The sequence below is a fragment of the Procambarus clarkii genome, chromosome 47, assembly GCF_040958095.1.
Source record: "Procambarus clarkii isolate CNS0578487 chromosome 47, FALCON_Pclarkii_2.0, whole genome shotgun sequence".
NCBI classification, from domain to species: Eukaryota; Metazoa; Arthropoda; class Malacostraca; order Decapoda; family Cambaridae; genus Procambarus; species Procambarus clarkii.
In genome coordinates this window covers 32761301-32781374 of record NC_091196.1, presented here as the reverse complement: position 1 = coordinate 32781374, position 20074 = coordinate 32761301, and the positions used below count along the sequence as shown (strand labels likewise).

General features: G+C 41.1%; 1 protein-coding gene across 14 annotated transcripts in view; it reads left to right on the top strand.

Annotated features, from left to right (window-relative positions):
* The window catches only part of LOC123762900 (single-stranded DNA-binding protein 3), an 871787-nt gene that overhangs the window by 593876 nt on the left and 257837 nt on the right, over nucleotides 1-20074 (top strand). For 13 of the 14 annotated variants that reach the window (XR_011222292.1, XR_011222291.1, XR_011222293.1 and 10 more), the window contains 2 exons: nucleotides 18619-18689; nucleotides 18981-19175. Coding sequence is in view for 11 of the 14 variants with exons in the window: in XM_069302207.1 (XP_069158308.1) it covers nucleotides 18619-18689; nucleotides 18981-19175 (266 nt within the window). In the remaining 3 variants the exon portion in view is untranslated. The remainder of the gene's footprint in view (nucleotides 1-18618; nucleotides 18690-18980; nucleotides 19176-20074) is intronic. The other variant, XM_069302208.1, reaches the window with a different exon arrangement.

The following is a 20074-nucleotide window of genomic DNA, read 5'->3' as shown; positions in this document are numbered from 1 at the left end:
TCCTTTCTTCAAATGTGTTCAATATTTATTTTTCATTTGTCTTATAGCAAAAGGTTCGTTCGGTGGTCGGCAGGTAGGCTGCTCCATGTTTCTTACATACAAAAAATGTAAATAATAGAAAAATGAAGAATTTTGAAAACCAGTACAAATGTCAAAAAAATTCGTTCGGTGGTCTACAGGTCGGCTGCTCCATGTTTCTTAAATAAAAAAAAAAAACGAAAAATAAAAGAACTGTTGAAACAATTTGAAAAATGGACAAATGCCATAAAGGTTCGTTCAGTGTTTGTCGGGTAGGCTGCTCCATTATTGAGACATAAGTGACAAATACAAAACAAATGGAACACATTTGAAACAACGAAAGATTGTCATAATGGAGCAGCCTACCCAACAAACACTGAACGAACCTTTTGCTATAACGAATATGAAAGACAAGGGCTGCTGGCTGGGTTAGTACTGCGTGAGCAACCATTTGTGGCACACGTGCCTCTGGCTCTCAAACACCTGTCAGACACGGTGTTGAAAGACTGCGCTCAGTTGGTGCAATTCAGACCCTATTGTTTGAAGAACATAAGGGTCATAACATTGGTGAAGCTATGCACAATAAGGACTTACCACAACGGTCGGATGCCAGTGATACAGCACCTATGAGGATGATACAGCGAGCGTATCCAGTTGTAGCTCTGAGCCCCACCCTTGCCATCTCCAATTTTTATAGATGATACATAGATGAATCGTTTTCTGCGTTTAGTGATGATGCATCTGATACAAGTAGCATAGATGAACAGTGTTAGCGGCTTCCATGGTGGTGTTGTCCATAGATATTTTCAAGAATACCTGAATCTCTTCCTGACTAATGGACACTCTTTGAGGCTAGCTGAATCTCTTCCTGACTGATGGACACTCTTTGAGGCTAGCTGAATCTCTTCCTGTGTGGGACCTTACAAAGCGATCTTTTCAAGACTACCTTACAAATTGAGCTTTACCTATAATTGTTTCAATACTACCTTATGCTTTACAAGCTTGGCTACATACCACCTACAAGTACTAAAGCCAAGGATGCACGCGAGTGTGTTATTTGCAAGCACACAGAATGATGAAACAGGAAACGAAAATATACCTAACCCTAACGAGTATATTGCAGGTTTGTTATGGTGAACAAAACATGCAGATACTTATATATAACCTGTGTATATAGTGTAATAACAGCAAAACTATTCATTTATTGTTTTATGAACATAATAATTGAATCACTAATATGCACACCATACTTTTGAGAATAGCGATGATTCTCCTCTTTTATTATATAAATATATCACACTACACACTATTGAATAATATTACTACAAAAAAAATGAAGAAAAAAATCAATCAGAGATATTGAAATAATTAGGTAATAATATCTTTGTGGCAACTCCTGCCAGTCACCTCAGGTGACGCTGACCACCTCTGACGACTGCTCTGTCAACGCCCACATTTTGCCAGACTTCCTCGGCGTATTGCGCGACGATTTTTTTTTCCGTGCTCAGGGAACACACATTAACATATCTAGACGACAAAATAATTTTTTATAATTTTTTTTTCTTGCGCACAGGGATGTAAATCTCCTCAGGACCTCTTAGCAGCTTAACCCTTACACTGCTCAGGGGTCCTCGGGACATTTACACCCCTGTGCGCAAGAAAAAAAAAAAATTCAAAATTTTTTTTTCGTCTTCTAAACATGTTAATTTGTGTCCCCTGAGCACGGAAAAAAAAAAATCGTAGGTGACATATTTTGGGCGCAATTGACCGAGGAAGTCTGGCAAAAAGTGGGCATTGACAGAGCGGTCGTCAGACCCGGTCAGCGTCACCCGCGTTGACAGATGGGAGTTGCCACAAAGATATTATTACCTAATTGTATCAATGTCTGATTTTTTCTTAGTTTTTTTGCATTAATATTATTCAATAGTGTGTATTGTAATATATTTATAAAATAAAAGTGGTGAATAATCGCTATACTCAAAAGTATGATGTGCATATTAGTGATTCAATTATTATGTTTATAGAACAATAAACAAATAGTTTTGCTGCTATTACACTCTATACACAGGTTATATATAAGTATCTGCATGTTTTGGTCACCATAACGAACCAGTAAGTTGGTATTGAGAGTCGAAAAGCAACGAAGAGTTACCGCCACACACCAGCCAGCCACTCGCTGCCACTCCCTCAACACACGCACTAAACTTTCTTCCCCAACAATACCATTTGTGGTGTTATTACACTATGTACAGACGTTATATATAAGTATGTATATATTTTGTTCACCACAACTGTACAGCTAAGCTGATATAGTTAGTTCAGCCACTAAGAGTCGTCGCTATACACAGATGGCGGCTGGCGGCTCCCTCACTCTTTCAAGGTCACACGCACTAAACTTTCTCCCCCAACAATACCTTTTGCAGTGTTATTACCCTATATACACATATTATATATAAATATCTACATGTTTTATGCACCGTAACTGTACACCTAAGCTTGTAGTGCGCCCAAAGAGCATAGTGGCCACCCTCTAAACAGCTAGACAAATCGTGCAGACGACGTCACCTCCGTCACCCATATGGCTCCTCCCAGCATAATCCTTTTGCTGTTATTACACTAATACACACATTATATATTAGTATCTACATTTGTGTTCACCATAGAGAACCACTGAGCTGGTATGGTGAATGCCAACAATAACAGGTAGCCACACAGTCAGTAAACGATGCTGTCTCCCTCCATCTCTCAGCATCACTCCTCCCACAGTGCTAATTATTACAACAATCCTGCTATTATCACAACCCTGGTTATTTATATCACAGTCATGGGTCATCTGTAATATTGTCATCGCTAAATAATAACAATTATATATTTATTTTGACATTTTTCGGCGATGCTGTGGTCACAAGCTGAACAGCAATGCTGTTCGCTCATGCTGCGTGCGCCGGCCTTGGTTGCTCCAACAGTACTGTGCCTCTCACACCTGAGAATATTGCCCACGATTTTTTTTTAAAATGGCATCTGTTTACAAGAGCCCTGAGGAAGCTACTGTGAACCCCGTGTAGCCGCTGGCCATTTGAATCAGGCCTGGCACCCAATGGCGTATTTATACGCCATGCGCACCATGGGACATGTTACTCAGGGCGTATATATACGCCATGCGCAGTTTAAGGGTTAAGGGTTAATGACAATGTGATGTCTTACTTCAGACAAGTGTTACAATATAGGGAAAACAGGGTCGCTAGACAGGTTTTAGTGAGAAAAACAAGTAGTGAGTTACAAGCAGGTCCTAGTGGTATGCAGGCAAAACGTAGAGAGAGAGAGAGAGAGAGAGAGAACGAGAGAGAACGAGAGAACGAGAGAGAGAGAGAGAACGAGAGAGAGAGAGAGAACGAGAGAGAGAGAACGAGAGAGAGAACGAGAGAGAGAGAGAGAACGAGAGAGAGAGAGAGAACGAGAGAGAGAGAGAGAGAGAACGAGAGAGAGAACGAGAGAGAGAGAGAGAACGAGAGAGAGAGAACGAGAGAGAGAGAGAGAGAGAGAATGAGAGAGAGAACGAGAGAGAGAGAGAGAGAGAAAGAGAGAGAGAGAAAGAGAGAGAGAGAACGAGAGAGAGAGAGAGAGAGAGAGAGAGAGAGAGAGAGAGAGAGAGAGAGAGAGAGAGAGAGAGAGAGAGAAAACGAGAGAGAGAACGAGAACGAGAGAGAGAGAGAGAGAGAACGAGAGAGAGAGAGAGAGAACGAGAGAGAGAGAGAGAGAGAGAGAGAACGAGAGAGAGAGAGAGAGAACGAGAGAGAGAGAGAGAGAACGAGAGAGAGAGAGAGAGAACGAGAGAGAGAGAGAGAGAACGAGAGAGAGAACGAGAGAGAACGAGAGAGAGAACGAGAGAGAACGAGAGAGAGAACGAGAGAGAGAGAGAGAGAACGAGAGAATGAGAGAGAGAGAGAACGAACCCCAGAAAAGTCATCGCTCCCTGATGGAAGGGAATTCCCCTTCCAAATACTAACATCTCTCCTCCTCCTCCCCCCCTCCTTGGGCACAGCTGTGCTCGTGCCGGGTACGTGCTGGTTGATTTTCTGCGACTAGCTCTTGCAAAATATAAGGCACTATTTGCTAGCCCCCTGAGGCATCTTGTTGTACAACAATACAACTGTAGTAAAAAAAAATGGTAAATTCCATGATTACTAATCCACCAGCGGACAAACACGTCACTCGCAGACAAAGCTAATGGCACTGGGTGCCTTCTTTATGAATGCAGACTAGGTCTATACATCCTGCAGTAGGGTGGTGTTTAACCCCTAAACTGTGCAAAACTTCATATGAAGTGTGACATTAAGCTCAGTTTTTTAAATTTTCTGAAACTCTTTCAAATGTTTCATGCATAAGTTACTAGGCAAATGCTTCAACTTTGTCTAAATGATACCAGTGTAACTTGAAAAAAAAGAAAATAAAAAATAATTATAAAATTGAATATTAAAAGCTTCAGATTTTGAAATCGGCTGCAAAAATATAAAATATCACCATTGTTCATTTGGTTTTATTATGCTTTCAGAATAGCATATGATCTTCATTTTCATATGTTTAGTTTGCAGTATAGTTTACTGTAAATTTTTTTTGTCAATATGGCATCTCAAGAGAAAACTAGACTGTTTTCTAGAAATAGTTCCGGACCAACCGGGCTGTGGTGGGTATGTGGGCCTGCGGGCCACTCCAAGCAACAGCCTGGTGGACCAAACTCTCACAAGTCAAGCCTGGCCTCGGGCCGGGCTTGGGGAGTAGAACAACTCCCAGAACCCCATCAAGCAGGTATCAAGCAGGCATTTGAAATATGCGCAACTTTAGATAACAAAAATTAATAACGCCAAATGTTTAGAGTTTATGAAAAATCAATTTTATAGGGATTGTAGAACACAGTTGTGTACACTATATGTAAAAATTGTGAGAATCGGCCAGAAACTAAATTTTTGACACTGAGGTAAGTTGAAATTCTAGCTATAGATATAATTGAAGTTGAAGTTATCGACAATGAATAAAGCAGTTCTAATTCATGAATTTACTTGTATGTTTTAATAAACATTGTTTGGCATTCGTACTGGAATATGTGAAAGTTGTAAGTCAATATGTGTTGAAATTAAGTAAAAAAAAAAATCTCCCCCTCCCAAAAAAAAAAGGGATAATTATAATGATGTATGGGATATACTGTATTTAGAGTATACAGTACTTTATATAAGTAAAAAAAGCCCTAATCTGGTCCATAATCATCAAAACAACCTAATGAAACAAAAAAAATAGAGTTTGAAATCTGTGAAAAAATCAGCCCCAAAAAAATTCAAAGTCCCAAGTTCTGAGAGTTCTACCCGTTCTACCCAAGTTCTACCCAACACTCTCATATATAACGCTTTGAAATTACTGACGGTTTTAGCCTCCACCCCCTTCTCACCTAACTTGTTCCAACCGTGTACCACTCTGTTTAGAAAAGTGAATTTTCTTATATTTCTCCGGCAGCTTTGTTTCATTAGTTTAAATCTATGACCTCTTGTTCTTGAAGTTCAGGGTCTCAGGAATTCTTCCCTATCAATTTTATCGATTCCTGTTACTATTTTGAACGTAATGATCATATCTCCTCTTTTTCTTCTATCTTCTAGTTTTTGCATATTTAATGCCTCTAACCTCTCCTCGTAGCTCTTGTCCTTCAGTTCTGGGAGCCACTTAGTGGCATGTCATTGCACCTTTTCCAGTTTGTTGATGTGCTTCTTAACACTTTATGCGGATCAGGACATCACCTGGAGTCCTGTTTGCCTAACCGCTTCCGCAGTGTGGACATAAAATGATGTCCTCAAAAAAATATTTGTATAAAATTCAATTTTAATCCAATTTACTTTGGGTTTGTTTCAAACTGCGTGCCATAAGGTTCTCTTTCTCACCACTAGGCTGCATGGTACAATAAGTTCATGAAAGGTGTGGACCACTTCGATCAAATGGTATTACCATTTTACCAGGAAAACTCACAAGTGGACCAAAAAGATAACGTTTTTTTCCTGCAAATGGAATTGCATAATGCCTTTGTGTTGTACAAATACAACACAACTGATCAAAAAAAGCTAACATTGCTACAGTTCCACGAGGTGGCAATTTGGGCCCTATTGCACTGGGACCCGGAAGATTGGCCTCAAACAGCAACGGTATTTCAACACTTGCGGCACGCTCCAGACATAAATGATGACACAGGTCCTGCCTATGCTGACGCTATGCAAACTCCCGGACCATCTGGTGTGAGGCGGCCTTTGTTCACTTCAACACCTCAAGCTGAAGCAGCAACCGAATCAGAACCCGAGATGTCTGGCACACTGCCATTTGACGAGACGGTTTTGTCAGATGACGCTGACTCTGACTCAACTGTTAAACCTCCAGCGATTCAGTTCATTCTGAAAATCGCATGAACTACAAACTGAAACGAGTATTTTGATACCAGAATGAACACTGTATCACATAAACTGCTGTAAGTAGACTCGAACCTTCATAGATTTTTTTTGGGTGTAGCGTGTGTCTGCATGAGTGTCCCAAACGGGTTGCAGGTGGGTGACTTTAGCCGTTTATACTGGTAATGCTTCCCCCATATCATGTATTATATGCATATGTCTGTTTTGGGAATTTTATTCCGATCAATGTACAACGAAAAATAACTGTGTGCAACAAGTATAAACTTGACAAACATAACAACAGTAAAAACATTTCGTGTCTGTTTGAAACACTCACTGAAATGTTCCAGCATTGTTTTATATTTGGCGCTATTCTATCTTATGCTTTGTTGATCTTTTTAACCTACGGGCTCATAGAACATTCTATTGCGAACACATTGGCACAAAAATGAATGACGTACATAGAATAATAATGTCAGGACAGTGAAATAAGTATAAACTTTCAAAGTGCCGTATCGCACATGTGTCGTCGCGTCACCGATACTGGGTAACAGTTCCGCCACTTCCCACACTCTTGCGGGTGGGCCGCGACCATTATTCTACGTTTATATTCATATCACCGTGTTGGGAATTTCATTGCGAGTCCATTGATACCAAAATTAACGCTGTAGGACAAGTGTGGAGGTGATAACAATCCCAAGAGTAAAAACATTTAGTTGCTGTTGGGCGCTCACGGTGAGTCATCTACGTAGGTTTTTATTTGGTGCTGGTATCCCAATACCTTTCGTGACCTTTTTTACTGATGTTCTTCTAGAGAATTTTATTGCGAACACGTTGGTACCAAAATGAAATACGTAGCTCGAGAAGGTCAGGAGAGTAAAAAGAGTATACAGTACACATTTTTGTTTTGACGCTTAAGCAACAAAAACGCCGCGCGCACATACCGCTTTTTTTTTTTTGCGAACACGTTGGTACCAAAATGAAATACGTAGCTCGAGAAGGTCAGGAGAGTAAAAAGAGTATACTGTACACATTTTTGTTTTGACGCTTAAGCAACAAAAACGCCGCGCGCACATACCGCTTTTTTTTTTAACCTTAGCCGGGCAGGCGAAAGTGTTAAGATATGGGCACCATACAACCGCTGCATATTCCAGCTTTGGTCTAACTAAAGTCGTGAACAATTTCTCTAGTATTTCTCCATCCATGTATTTAAAAGCAATTCTGAAGTTAGAAAGTGTAGCATAGGCTCCTCGCACATTGTTCTTAATGTGGTCCTCAGGTGACAGTTTTCTATCTAGAACCACCCCTAGATCCCTTTTTGTCAGAATTCTTTAAAGATTTCTCACATAATTTGTGTGGCCACCTGTTATTGTCTGCATTTACCATACCAGCTCAGTGGTTCTCTATGGTGAACACAAATATAGATACTTATATATAATGTGCGTATTAAATGGGTGACGGAGGTGACGACGTCTGCATGATTTGTCTGGTTGTGTAGAGGGTGGCCACTATGCTCTTTGGGCACTCTACAAGCTTAGGTGTACAATTATGGTGCATACAACATGTAGATACTTATATATAATATGTGTATATAGTGTAATAACACTGCAAACAGTATTGTTGGGGGAGAAAGTTTAGTGAGTATGACCTTGAATGAGTGAGGGAGGCAGCCGCCAGCTGACTGTGTGTAGCGACGACTCTTAGTGCCTAAACTAACTATATCAGCTTAGTTGTATAGTTGTGGTGAACAAAACATGTAGATACTTATATATAACATCTGTATATTGTGAGTAAAGTATAAAACAGGATGGTGGGAAGAGAAAGTGGGCAAGTGAGGCGTTGCTGAGGGAGTGGCAACGAATGGCTGGCTGGTGTGTGGCGGTCACTCCTCGTTGCTTTTCGACTCACAATACCAATTTAGTGGTTCATTATGGTGACCAAAACATGCAGATACTGTAACCCCGCGATTATCCGGGATTCACACATCCGGAAAACGCCCTTATACGGCCAAAATCGTTATCGGATAAAGTTATCACAATATCCGGCCAAAATGGCCACAGGAACCGGATAAAAGCTAGTTTGGCCGGATGAAAATACGGCCATACCGTATTAATCCCGTCTGTGGCTCTAGACGCATGGTGGAGGAGGGGGGTGGGGTGGGTGGGTGGTGTTGGGAGGGTGGGAGGGGTGCGTCAGGAGGGACCACCTGGGTACAGGAATTACCATTAATTTTAGAACAATTAATCATAGTCAAAAACAAATGAAATAAGTACTAGTAATTATGTAATAACAAATAAATAAGTTTCCTAAAAGCATTGTGCACAGGCTGAAGTTTCCTTCAAAAATATTGTGAATTTTTTTCCTCCTGGCGGCCTACTTAACGTGCTATAGCTGCCCAATCCAAGTGGACCTGTCCAACACTGGTCAACCCATGTGCGTCCGTCCCTCGTGTTATACACAGTGCTGCGCCATTAGTGAAATATTTTTTTAAATAACTTTTTTATTTTCATAGTAACTTTGAACATTTTTGGCCAAGACTATGTCTGGTAGCAGCATCAATCGTTCTGGAGGTGTTAAGAGGAAGAAAGTTGTCCTAACAATTAAAGACAAGTCACTGTTATACACCTCAACCAGTGCGGCCTCACAGTGTTGCGCCATTAGTGAAATATTTTTTTAAATAACTTTCTTAATTTTCGTAGTAATTTTGAACATTTTTGGCCAAGAATATGTCTGGTAGCAGTATCAATCGTTCTGGAAGTGTTAAGAGGAAGAAGATTGTCCTAGCAATTAAAGACAAGTTACGTGTTGTTCAACCAGTGAGGCGTCACAGGCAGCGAAGCGCCTTCAACAAGTGAGGCGCCACAGGCAAGCCAAGCTCCTTCAACAAGTGAGGCATTACAGGCAAGCCAAGCGCTTTCAACAAGTGACGCGCCACAGGCAAGCCAAGCGCTTTCAACAAGTGACGCGCCACAGGCAAGCCAAGCGCTTTCAACAAGTGAGGCGCAAGCAAGCGCCTTCAACAAGTGAGGGCATGCAACGCTTCAACAAGAGAGGTGCAAGCAAGCGCCTTCAACAAGTGAAGCGTCACAGGCAAGCCAAGCGCCTTCAACAAGTGAGGTGCAAGCAAGCGCTTCAACAAGTGAGGTGCAAGCAAGCGCCTTCAACAAGTGAGGCCTCACAGGCAACCCAAATGCCCTCAACCAGTGAGGCTTCAGCAGCTGGCAGTCAAAACTAACTTAGCTTAATGAACTGTACAGTAATTTTAAGTGTTAATTTTAGTGTTGTGTTAGTATAGGTTACGTAAATTGTTTAAGAATTTTTAACTTCAAGATGTGTGGCATCAATCAAGAAGACGAACACCAACAAGGTAAGTTGAGGTTTCTAGTTGAATATTTAATAATTGTATGTGGCAAGGCAATTCAAATTATGTTGTTTGTAGTATAAAAATAGTTGGAAATGGTCACTTTTGGACTCGTAGGTGAAAAAGTACCATTATCCGAAAAATGTGATAATCCGGCTGGGGGTCCTTCCCATCTAGTCCGGATGATCGAGTGGAGACAGTACTTATATATAACCTGTGTATAGAGTGTAATAACAGCAAAACTATTTGTTTATTACTGTATTTTATAAACATGATAATTGAATCACTAATATGCACTCTATACTTTTGTGTATAGCGATGATTCACCCCTTTTATTATGTAAATATATCACACTACTCACTAATGAATAATATTACTGCAAAAAAAAATAAGAAAAAATCAATCAGATGCATTGAAATAATTAGGTGATAATATCTTTGTGGCAACTCTCATCTGTCAGCTAGGGTGACACTGACCGGCTCTGACGACCGCTCTGTCAACGCCCACTTTCTGTGGGGAGCCCCTACGGCTCCCTGGAGCTTATCGGGCTAATGTATGTTATGTTAGACCAGCTCCCTGGAGCTTATCGGGCTAATGTATGTTATGTTAGACCGGGACATTAGCTATGGAGTTCAGACTTACCAGGGACCAGCGCCAGAACCTGGCCCCTTCAGAGAGGTTTCAAGGAGCAATGGCCCTGGAAAACCCCATTGTGGTTGGGGGTTTTCCTTATCTGCCATTGACCTGGGTTAGGCACCCAGAAAGGTAGGCATAACAAAACAAACCCCACATGGTAAGAAACTACAACAAAACCGATCAGAGAGGTAGAAACTCCCTACAATCCCAAGGAAACAATCAAACAGTCAGTTTACTGCCACGCCAGTCGTCCGTGCAGCCCTCCCCTCCCCGGGAGGGGGAGGAGGGGCCCCGGACCTCACCGTGCCGGCTGCCTTCAGTTCGTAAGCTAGTGTCAACCGGGATAGACGCTTCTCTGGCCTCAAATTCCTGGGCGGTGTTTGCCTTGTTTGGCGTTCTCTGCTGTCTTTGTGTGGTGTGCAGTGGCCAGGAGTACCTCATTAGTGCCAGGGCTGCATGCGCTTAGGGGCTTCCTTCCCTAGGCCCCTGTGAGTACTGCCCCTGCGTGTCAGGGTTATCTTCCCTGGGGTGTTCGGGAACCGCTCCCTTATTGGTTCTTGCTGCTCGGCATTTGCCTCGCCCTTGGGGCCAGCTGGGGCTTAGGGCCCTTGTTTGGCCTTGGGTAGAGAGTTGTGTTGTGCTGATTAGGGCTTCAAGGTGTTGTGCGACCTGCCACCTAAGCGGCGACCGATTCCGGTTGCCTCTGGGGACGGTGTACTTTTGCGGGGGTTTTCTTTTGTTTTATTTTTGTTTGCCTGGTGGAGGTTCTGCCTCGTGGGTCTCTAGTTCCCCTGATATTGTTTTGATGGCCCTCTGCTAGTCCCCGTACTTGTACACGTCCCAGGGATTTTCAGTGTTATCATCTACTCCTTGTTTTGTTTGGGTTTCTTAACTGGTTAGCAACACCTTTCCTGGGCTTCCCATAGTTGTTACCCTACGGGGCACTGGAAACCCCTGTCGGGGCTCGGTTGACCCATGGATGCGTTTCCCGAGTTCCAGCCTGCCCTCTGGCAGGCTCTCAGCCATGATGTGTGCGAATGCCGACAGCACAGACAGAATCACGTGTGCAATTGTTGGCAAATCTAAGAAACCAAGAGCCTTGCAACATTGCATGGACAACATTGCCAGTGAAATATTATAACTCAAAAAATGCATGATTTACACAGGAGATCTTTCTTTCTTTCCTGGTTTCATGACGTGTTCTGCAGGGAAGTTCGTGCCTATCAAATTAAGAAACTCAAAATAAGGCCAAGCGAAGTTTGGGCTTTACTGTTGCTTGATAATGCGCTTGCCCACCCCAAAATTGACACGTTAACCTCACATGATGGCAAGATAACGTGTATGGCACTTCCTCCTAACACAACCTCTCTCATTCAGCCTATGGATCAGGTCGTCTAATTCTGTGCTACGAAGAGGTTGTACACCAAAAAGATGCTAAACAAAGTTTTGGTGGTTTTGCCTCTTCCGGAAGATATTGAACTCGGTGTGGATAACAGGGCTAAAAAAAAACTTCAGAATTTGAAGAACTATACAATCAAGGAAGCCATCTATAAATGGGCCAAGGTGTGGAGTGAATTAAAGGAATCGACTTTGAAAAATTCCTGGAAAAAACTCCTCATGTCTGCGGTCAGAAATGAGGAGGATGCAGAAATGTATTTTGAAGGATTTACAGATGAAATCCATGGAATGTTTAGAAATGCCGGCAAAAACTTAGAAAGACAGGTTGTGATTGATTGGCTTGAACAAGATGCCAATGACCCAGGATATGGTGTGATGAGTGAAGACGAGATTCTCCAGTCTGTTACTGGTGAGGTCGACAAAGAGGATGAAGAAGGCAGTGAAGAACCAACACCAATGACCACGAAGTACAGTGTACTCATGACCTATGTTGACGGATTAATAAATTTTTCATCTAATTGTGCTCATCCAGAGGTTGGAAACATGTATCCGTACCTTAGGCGAACAAAGGAGCTGATCATACAACTGGCCAGTGAACACAGAAGGCAAGCAACACTTGATTTTTAAATGGTACGAAAATCAAACCAAGCGCCTTCAACAAGTGAGGCGGCACACGCAACCCAAGCGCCTTCAACAAGTGAGGCGGCACACGCAACCCGAGTGCCTTCAACCAGTGAGGCTTCCTCAGCTGACAGTGAAAACTAACTTTGCCTAATGAACTGTACAGTAATTTTAACACTTTCACGCCCCCTGGGATGGTAAAAAAAAAAGCGGTATGTGCGCGCGGCGTTTTTGCCGCGTAAGCGTAAAAACAAAAATGTGTATACTCTTTTTACTCTCCTGACCTTAGTTCTCGAACTACGTATTTCATTTTGGTACCAACGTGTTCGCAATAAAATTCTCTAGAAGAACACCAGTAAAAAAAAGTCACGAAACGTATAGGGATACCAGCACCAAATAAATAACTATGAAGATGAATCGCAGTGAGCACCCAACAGCAACAAAATGTTTTTACTCTTGGGATTGTTATCACCTCCACACTTGTCCTACTGCATTAATTTTGGTATCAATGGACTCGCAATGAAATTCCCAACACGGTGATATGAATATAAGCGTAGAATAATGATTGCGGCCCACCCGCAAGAGTGTGGGAAGTGGTGAAATTGTTACCCGGTATCGGTGACGGGACGACACATGTGCGATACGGCGCTTTGAAAGTTTATACTTATTTCACTCTCATGACATTATTATTCTATGTACGTCATTCATTTTTGTGTCAATGTGTTCGCAATAGAATGTTCTATGAGCCCGTAGGTAAAAAAGATCAACAAAGCGTAAGATAGAATAGCGCCAAATATAAAACAACGCTGGAACATATCAGTGAGCGTCAAACACACACGAAATGTTTTTACTTTTGTTATGTTTGTCAAGTTTATACTTGTTGCGCACAGTTATTTTTGGTTGTACATTGATCGGAATAAAATTCCCTAAACAGACATATGCATATAATACATGATATGGGGGAAGCATTACCAGTATAAACGGCTAAAGTCACCCACCTGCAACCCATTTGGGACACTCATGCAGACACACGCTTCACCCAAAAAAAAATCTATGAAGGTTCGAGTCTACTTATGGCAGTTTATGTGATACAGTGTTCATTCTGGTATCAAAATACAAAATACATTACCAGTATAAACGGCTAAAGTCACCCATCTGCAACTCGTTTGGGACACTCATGCAGACACACGCTACACCCAAAAAAAAATCTATGAAGGTTCTAGTCTACTTATGGCAGTTTATGTGATACAGTGTTCATTCTGGTATCAAAATACTCGTTTCAGTTTGTAGTTCATGTGATTTTCACAATCAACTGAATCGCTGGAGGTTCAACATTTGAGTCAGTCATCTGACAAAACCGTCTCGTCAAATGGCAGTGTGCCAGACATCTCGGGTTCTGATTCGGTTGCTGCTTCAGCTTGAGGTGTTGAAGTGAACAAGGGCCGCCTCACACCAGATGGTCCAGGAGTTTGCATGGCGTCAGCATAGGCAGGACCTGTGTCATCATTTATGTCTGGAGCGTGCCGCAAGTGTTGAGATACTGTTGCTGTTTGAGGCCAATCTTCCGGGTCCCAGCACAATAGGGCCCAATTTGCCACCTCGTGGAACTTTAGCAATGTTAGCTTTTTTTGATCAGTTGTGTTGTATTTGTACAAAACAAAGGCATTAGGCAATGCCATTTGCAGGAAATAAACGTTATCTTTTTGGTCCACTTGTGAGTTTTCCTGGTAAAATGGCAATACCATTTGATCGAAGTGGTCCACACCTTTCTTGAACTTATTGTACCATGCAGCCTAGTGGTGAGAAAGTGGTGATCTTCAAAAACTAAGACAGTTAGGTTAGGTGATGGTTTTCTATTCAACTTTTCAGGTAAACTCAAATATTCACAATATATTTGACAGTACGGTTTAATACTAAGTGTAAATAAGTACAATTCCTGACTGTCATACATAGTACTGTCTCCACTCGATCATCCAGACTATATGGGAAGGACCCCCAGCCGGATAAGCACGTTTTTCGGATAATGGTATTTTTTCACCTACGAGTCCAAAACTAACCATTTCCAACTATTTTTATACTACAAATAACATAATTTGAATTGACATGCCACATATAATTATTAAATATTCAACTAGAAACCTCAACTTACCTTTTTGTTGTTCGTCTTCTTGATTGATGACACATCTTGAAGTTAAAAATTCTTGACAATTTACGTAACTTATAGTAACACAACACTAAAATTAACACTTAAAATTACTGTACAGTTCATTAGGCAAAGTTAGTTCTCACTCTCTGCTGAGGATGCCTCACTGGTTGAAGGCACTTGGGTTGCGTGTGCCGCCTCACTTGTTGAAGGCGCTTGGGTTGCGCGTGCTGCCTCACTTGTTGAAGGCGCTTGGTTTGATTTTCGTACCATATATGAATCAAGTGTTGCTTGCCTTCTGTGTTCACTGGCCAGTTGTATGATCAGCTCTTTTGTTCGCATAAGGTACGGATACATGTTTCCAACCTCTGGATGAGCACAATTAGATGAAAAATTTATTAATCCGTCAACATACGTCATGAGTACACTGTATTTCGTGGTCATTGGTGTTGGTTCCTCACTGCCTTCTTCATCCTCTTCGTCCACCTCACCAGTAACAGACTGTAGAATCTCGTCTTCACTCATCACACCATATCCTGGATCATTGGCATCTTGTTCAAGCCAATCAACCACATCCTGTCTTTCTAAGTTTTTGCCGGCATTTCTAAACATTCCATGGATTTCATCTGTAAATCCTTCAAAATCCATTTCTTCATCCTCCTCATTTCTGACCGTAGACGTGAGGAGTTTTTTCCAGGAATTTTTCAAAGTCGATTCCTTTAATTCACTCCACACCTTGGCCCAGTTATAGATGGCTTCCTTGATTGTATAGTTCTTCAAATTCTGAAGGTTTTTTTTAGCCCTGTTATCCACACCGAGTTCAATATCTTCCGGAAGAGGCAAAACCACCAAAACTTCGTTTAGCATTTTTTTGGTGTACAACCTCTTCGTGGCACAGAATTAGACGACCTGATCCATGGGCTGAATGAGAGAGGTTGTGTTAGGAGGAAGTGCCATACACGTTATCTTGCCATCATGTGAGGTTAACGTGTCAATTCTGGGGTGGGCAGGCGCATTATCAAGCAACAGTAAAGCCCGAACTTCGCTTGGCCTTATTTTGAGTTTCTTAATTTGATAGGCACGAACTTCCCTGCAGAACACGTCATGAAACCAGGAAAGAAAGATCTGTGTAAATCATGCATTTTTTGAGTTATAATATTTCACTGGCAGTCTGTCCATGCAATGTTGCAAGGCTCTTGGTTTCTTAGATTTGCCAACAATTGCACACATGATTCTGTCTGTGCCGTTGGCATTCGCACACATCATGGCTGAGAGCCTGTCCTTGCAAACCTTACGTCCTGGCACACAACCCTCACTCCTTATTGCTAGAGTTTTTTCTGGTAAACTCCTCCAGTACAACCCAGTTTCATCTGCATTATAAATTTGATACGAATATATATTATTTGCCACAATATATTCTCGTAATTTATGTTTAAATGGTTCTACACTGCTTTCATCTGCACTCAATTTTTCACCGACAATTTTCCTTTTCACAATACAGTATTGTGCCTACCCTTGAACCTTGCAACCCACCCTTCACTCGCTTCGAAATTCTTTATTCCAAGGCTTTCAGCAAATCTGCTTGCAGCATTTTGTATTTCTGGGCCGCGAATTGTCACGCCAGCTGTGCGGTGCTGAGCAAACCACTTGTACACAGCCTCATCCAACTGCACGTGCGTCGAAGTTTTTATAGTTTTCCTACCACAACCTCTCCTAGTGCTTGCAACTTCACTTTCACAGGTTGAAATGAATTGCATAAGTTTCTCTTTTTGTTTCCTTATATCAGAAACAGTACTAGGGCCTATATTAAATTCCTTGGCAACACTTGAGATCGACCGGCCATGTTCACAAAGTTGTATAACACGTAGCTTGTCCTTAAGTGTTAGGACAACCTTCTTCCTCTTACCACCTCCAGAACGATTCATGCTGCTACCAGACATAGTCTTGGCCAAAAATGTTCAAAGTTACTATGAAAATAAAAAAGTTATTTAAAAAAATATTTCACTAATGGCGCGGCACTGTGGTGTAACACAAGGTGAGAGCACATGGCTTGACCAGGCCTGGACGGGTGCAGTCAGGGCAGGGAGGAGGCACGTTACGTAGGCCGCCAGGAGGAAAAAAAATATATATTTTTGAAGGAAACTTCAGCCTGTGCAAATTGTTTTTAGGAAACTTGTATGGAATTTTTTATTACATAATTACTAGTATTTCTTTTGATTTTGGCTATGATGAATTATTCTAAAATTGATAGTAATTACTGTACTGTAGTGTATAGGCCACTCCCCATCCTCCCCCTAATCCCCCCAGGTGGTCCCTCCCAACGCTCCCCTCTCTCCCGACACCACCCACCCACCCCACCCCCACCTACACCATGCGCCTCGAGTCTCGGGCAGACGGGATTAATACCGTATGGCTCGCCTCATGTTTTCATATACGGACAAAGGCACGATTATCCGGGCGACTGACCGGATAGTGTAATTTCTGCAGAAAATTAACCGGGCCACAACATTTTATCCGACTAAACCTGCTTTAATCCGGTCCCTGTGGCTATTTTGGCCGGATATTGTGATAACTTTATCCGATCGCAATTTTGGCCGTATAAGGGCGTTTTCCGGATGTTTGAATCCCAGATAATCGCGGGGTTACAGTACATAATTGCACTTATGGGGGCTGTTACATTTACTTCCCCATTTTTGGAGGACGGGCTGGAATAAATACATGGTGTGCATACATATCTGTATATACCGGTATGTATATTTTCAAAGTTATCCATAATGAACACCATCTTTGATACATAGATACAATGAACAAATCCACAAGGGCTGTGATGAGGGTTCGAACTTATGCCTATGATTATCCCAGATGCTGCCTTAGTCGACTAGACTACAACATGGTCAAAAGAATTGCAAATCCACAAGGGCTAATCAGGGCCCTCGTGGATTTGTTCACTTGATGCATCACGCTATTTCTATGTGCATAGATACAACTTGTTAAAATGAAAAACTAAATCAGTAAAGTGAGAAACATTGAAAATAAATCAGCAAAATTATTTCCAAGCAGCAACTCTCCTTATTTTTATCAAAAAAACACAACTTCTCCAGGCCGCTTGAGCTAAACTACAAGAGGTAGTGACTTTGTACTTGGATTTTTGTGCTTCCTGGGAGCTAATTAACAATACCAAAAGAAAAATATCTGCAAACATTGAGGTCATTTAAATAAATTAAAAATATTATTGGTTTTAGGACAGAACCCTGTGAAACACCACTTTCCACTCCTCTCCAGCCTGACATATGCTCTCTGACTATGACTCTTTGTTTCTTAGCTGTCAGGTACTCCCTTACCCAGGCCAGTGCCTTTCCTGTTATTCCTGTTTTCTCTTCAGCTTGTCTATTAGTCTTTTGTGAGAAACTGTACCAAAAGTTTTTTGACAGTCTAGGTTTTTTTGACAGTCTAGTAAGATGCAATCTACCCATCCTTCATTCTCGTCTTATTTTGCTGACTGTCATAGAATTCACACAAGTTTGTTAAGGATGATTTTCCCTTTCTGAAGCCATGTTGTGCCTCTGTTTTAAAATTTACTCTCCCCAAATGTTTTACTATCTTTTTTCTGATGACTTTCTCTAGAATCTTGCATGGAATGCATGTTAGTGACACTGGTCTGTAGTTTAGTGCTTCATGTCTGTCACCTTTCCTTGAATATTGGAATTACATTTACCTTTTTCCAGATTCCTCATAGCTCCCTCATCTCTAGTGTAATGTTGAACACTATAGTTAATAGTAACTCAAGATCCCTGCAGCTTCATTCAGTAACCATGGTGATATCTGGTCTGATCTGCTTTTGTGTGGAATTAACTCTGTAGAGTTAATTCCCTCTACTACAGGGAGCCACTGAAAGAACCCATCAGAAAGTTGCATTTCATTACTTTCAACACTGCAGTTTTTTATCAAGTATCGTTATTTCAAATTTTGGAATACGTATTTGTGTTTCTGATAGATAAATAACCAAGTAATTTTCTTTGCAGACACGTCAAGTAGTGGAGCTGATGGAATGTTCCCAATGATGAAGCCAGTACCTGGAGGGGGGATTCCTGGGGTGAGTGTCAAATGCATTTACTTCTTACTTTATTTATATATGTAGATATTCTCCTATATCCTTATTTATTATTGAAGATATATCAGAAACCCCAGAAATAGTCTGCTTAGGAAGTTGAAGAAGCTATAAGTAAATAAAACCGAAGGATTTCACATAATTTAGTGTATGCATTAAAATATAAATGTCATGTGAATCAAATAAAGATATGTTCATATGACCAACTGCTTATATCAAGATGTGTTCAATGGTTCAGTAAGAGTAGCATGTGGTGAGGGTGGAACTCTCTCTCAGGACTTCCCCCTGGGTAGTGGCCCTGATGGGCCCATGGGTGGCCCTATGGGTCCTAACACCATGGGCCCTGTTATGAATGGTGATGGCTTGGATGGCATGAAGAACTCACCTGCAAATGGTCCTGGGACGCCGCGAGATGATGGAGGCGGTATGGGGGACTACAATCTAGGAGGCTTCGGGGGCCCTCCGGAGAGTGTAAGTTGTTCCTGTGGCGCTATTGTGGCCGTCCTTCTGCTTGTGTGAGGTGTAGATGCTGAATGCTACTGTATGCACATAAGTATCTTAATTTATTATAATTTAATTTTGTGATGCAGGTATTTATCAGTGAACAGTTTCATATTGTTTTTAACAGTATGATTTCTGTAGCCTGTAAAATACATTTTGCATGTCATTACACTAGCAACCTCTAATATGTATAAGTTTCTTGACAAAAAGTTACATAATTTAAGATTCACTTTATCATGTGATTCTTTTTAAATGGTGTGCATTAAGTAGCATCTTTCCCTGTTTGTTTTAACTGAGTGAGTTACTAGTCCCATAGTTTAGTCAGGGATGTGCAGAGGAAGATGATAGTAAAGTAAAGGCTCCAGAAGACTTTAAAATATTATTTGCGGTTGTAGCTGAGAGATAACAGAGTGGCTTTGAAGCGCATGTTCTTTCATGTATGACCTGACCTCTTGTCATATGACATATTAGTGCAATATTGCATTAATTTCATAATTATTATGCTCTTGAGATAGGACAAGCATTTTTATAGTATTTGAAATTACTTTCAGTGTTGTTAAATACTATAAATACTGTACCAGTATTTAGAATTTTTATAAAATACCCTGTTATATTTTGAAGAAATAGCAAAATGTTATCCTATTAGCAGTATATATTATTTTATATATGTTATAATACTGTATACAGTGGCACCTCCAAAATCCGAATCATATTGTTACTGGACCTAATTAAAATTTGTATGATATGCAAATTTCCGAAACATTTATCTTATTTATCACCAAATTTGTTGAATTTTTCTTATAGCAAGTGATGAAATACATTTTATACATATTTAGACACAAAAATTTATAAATAATGATTTTGTGTGC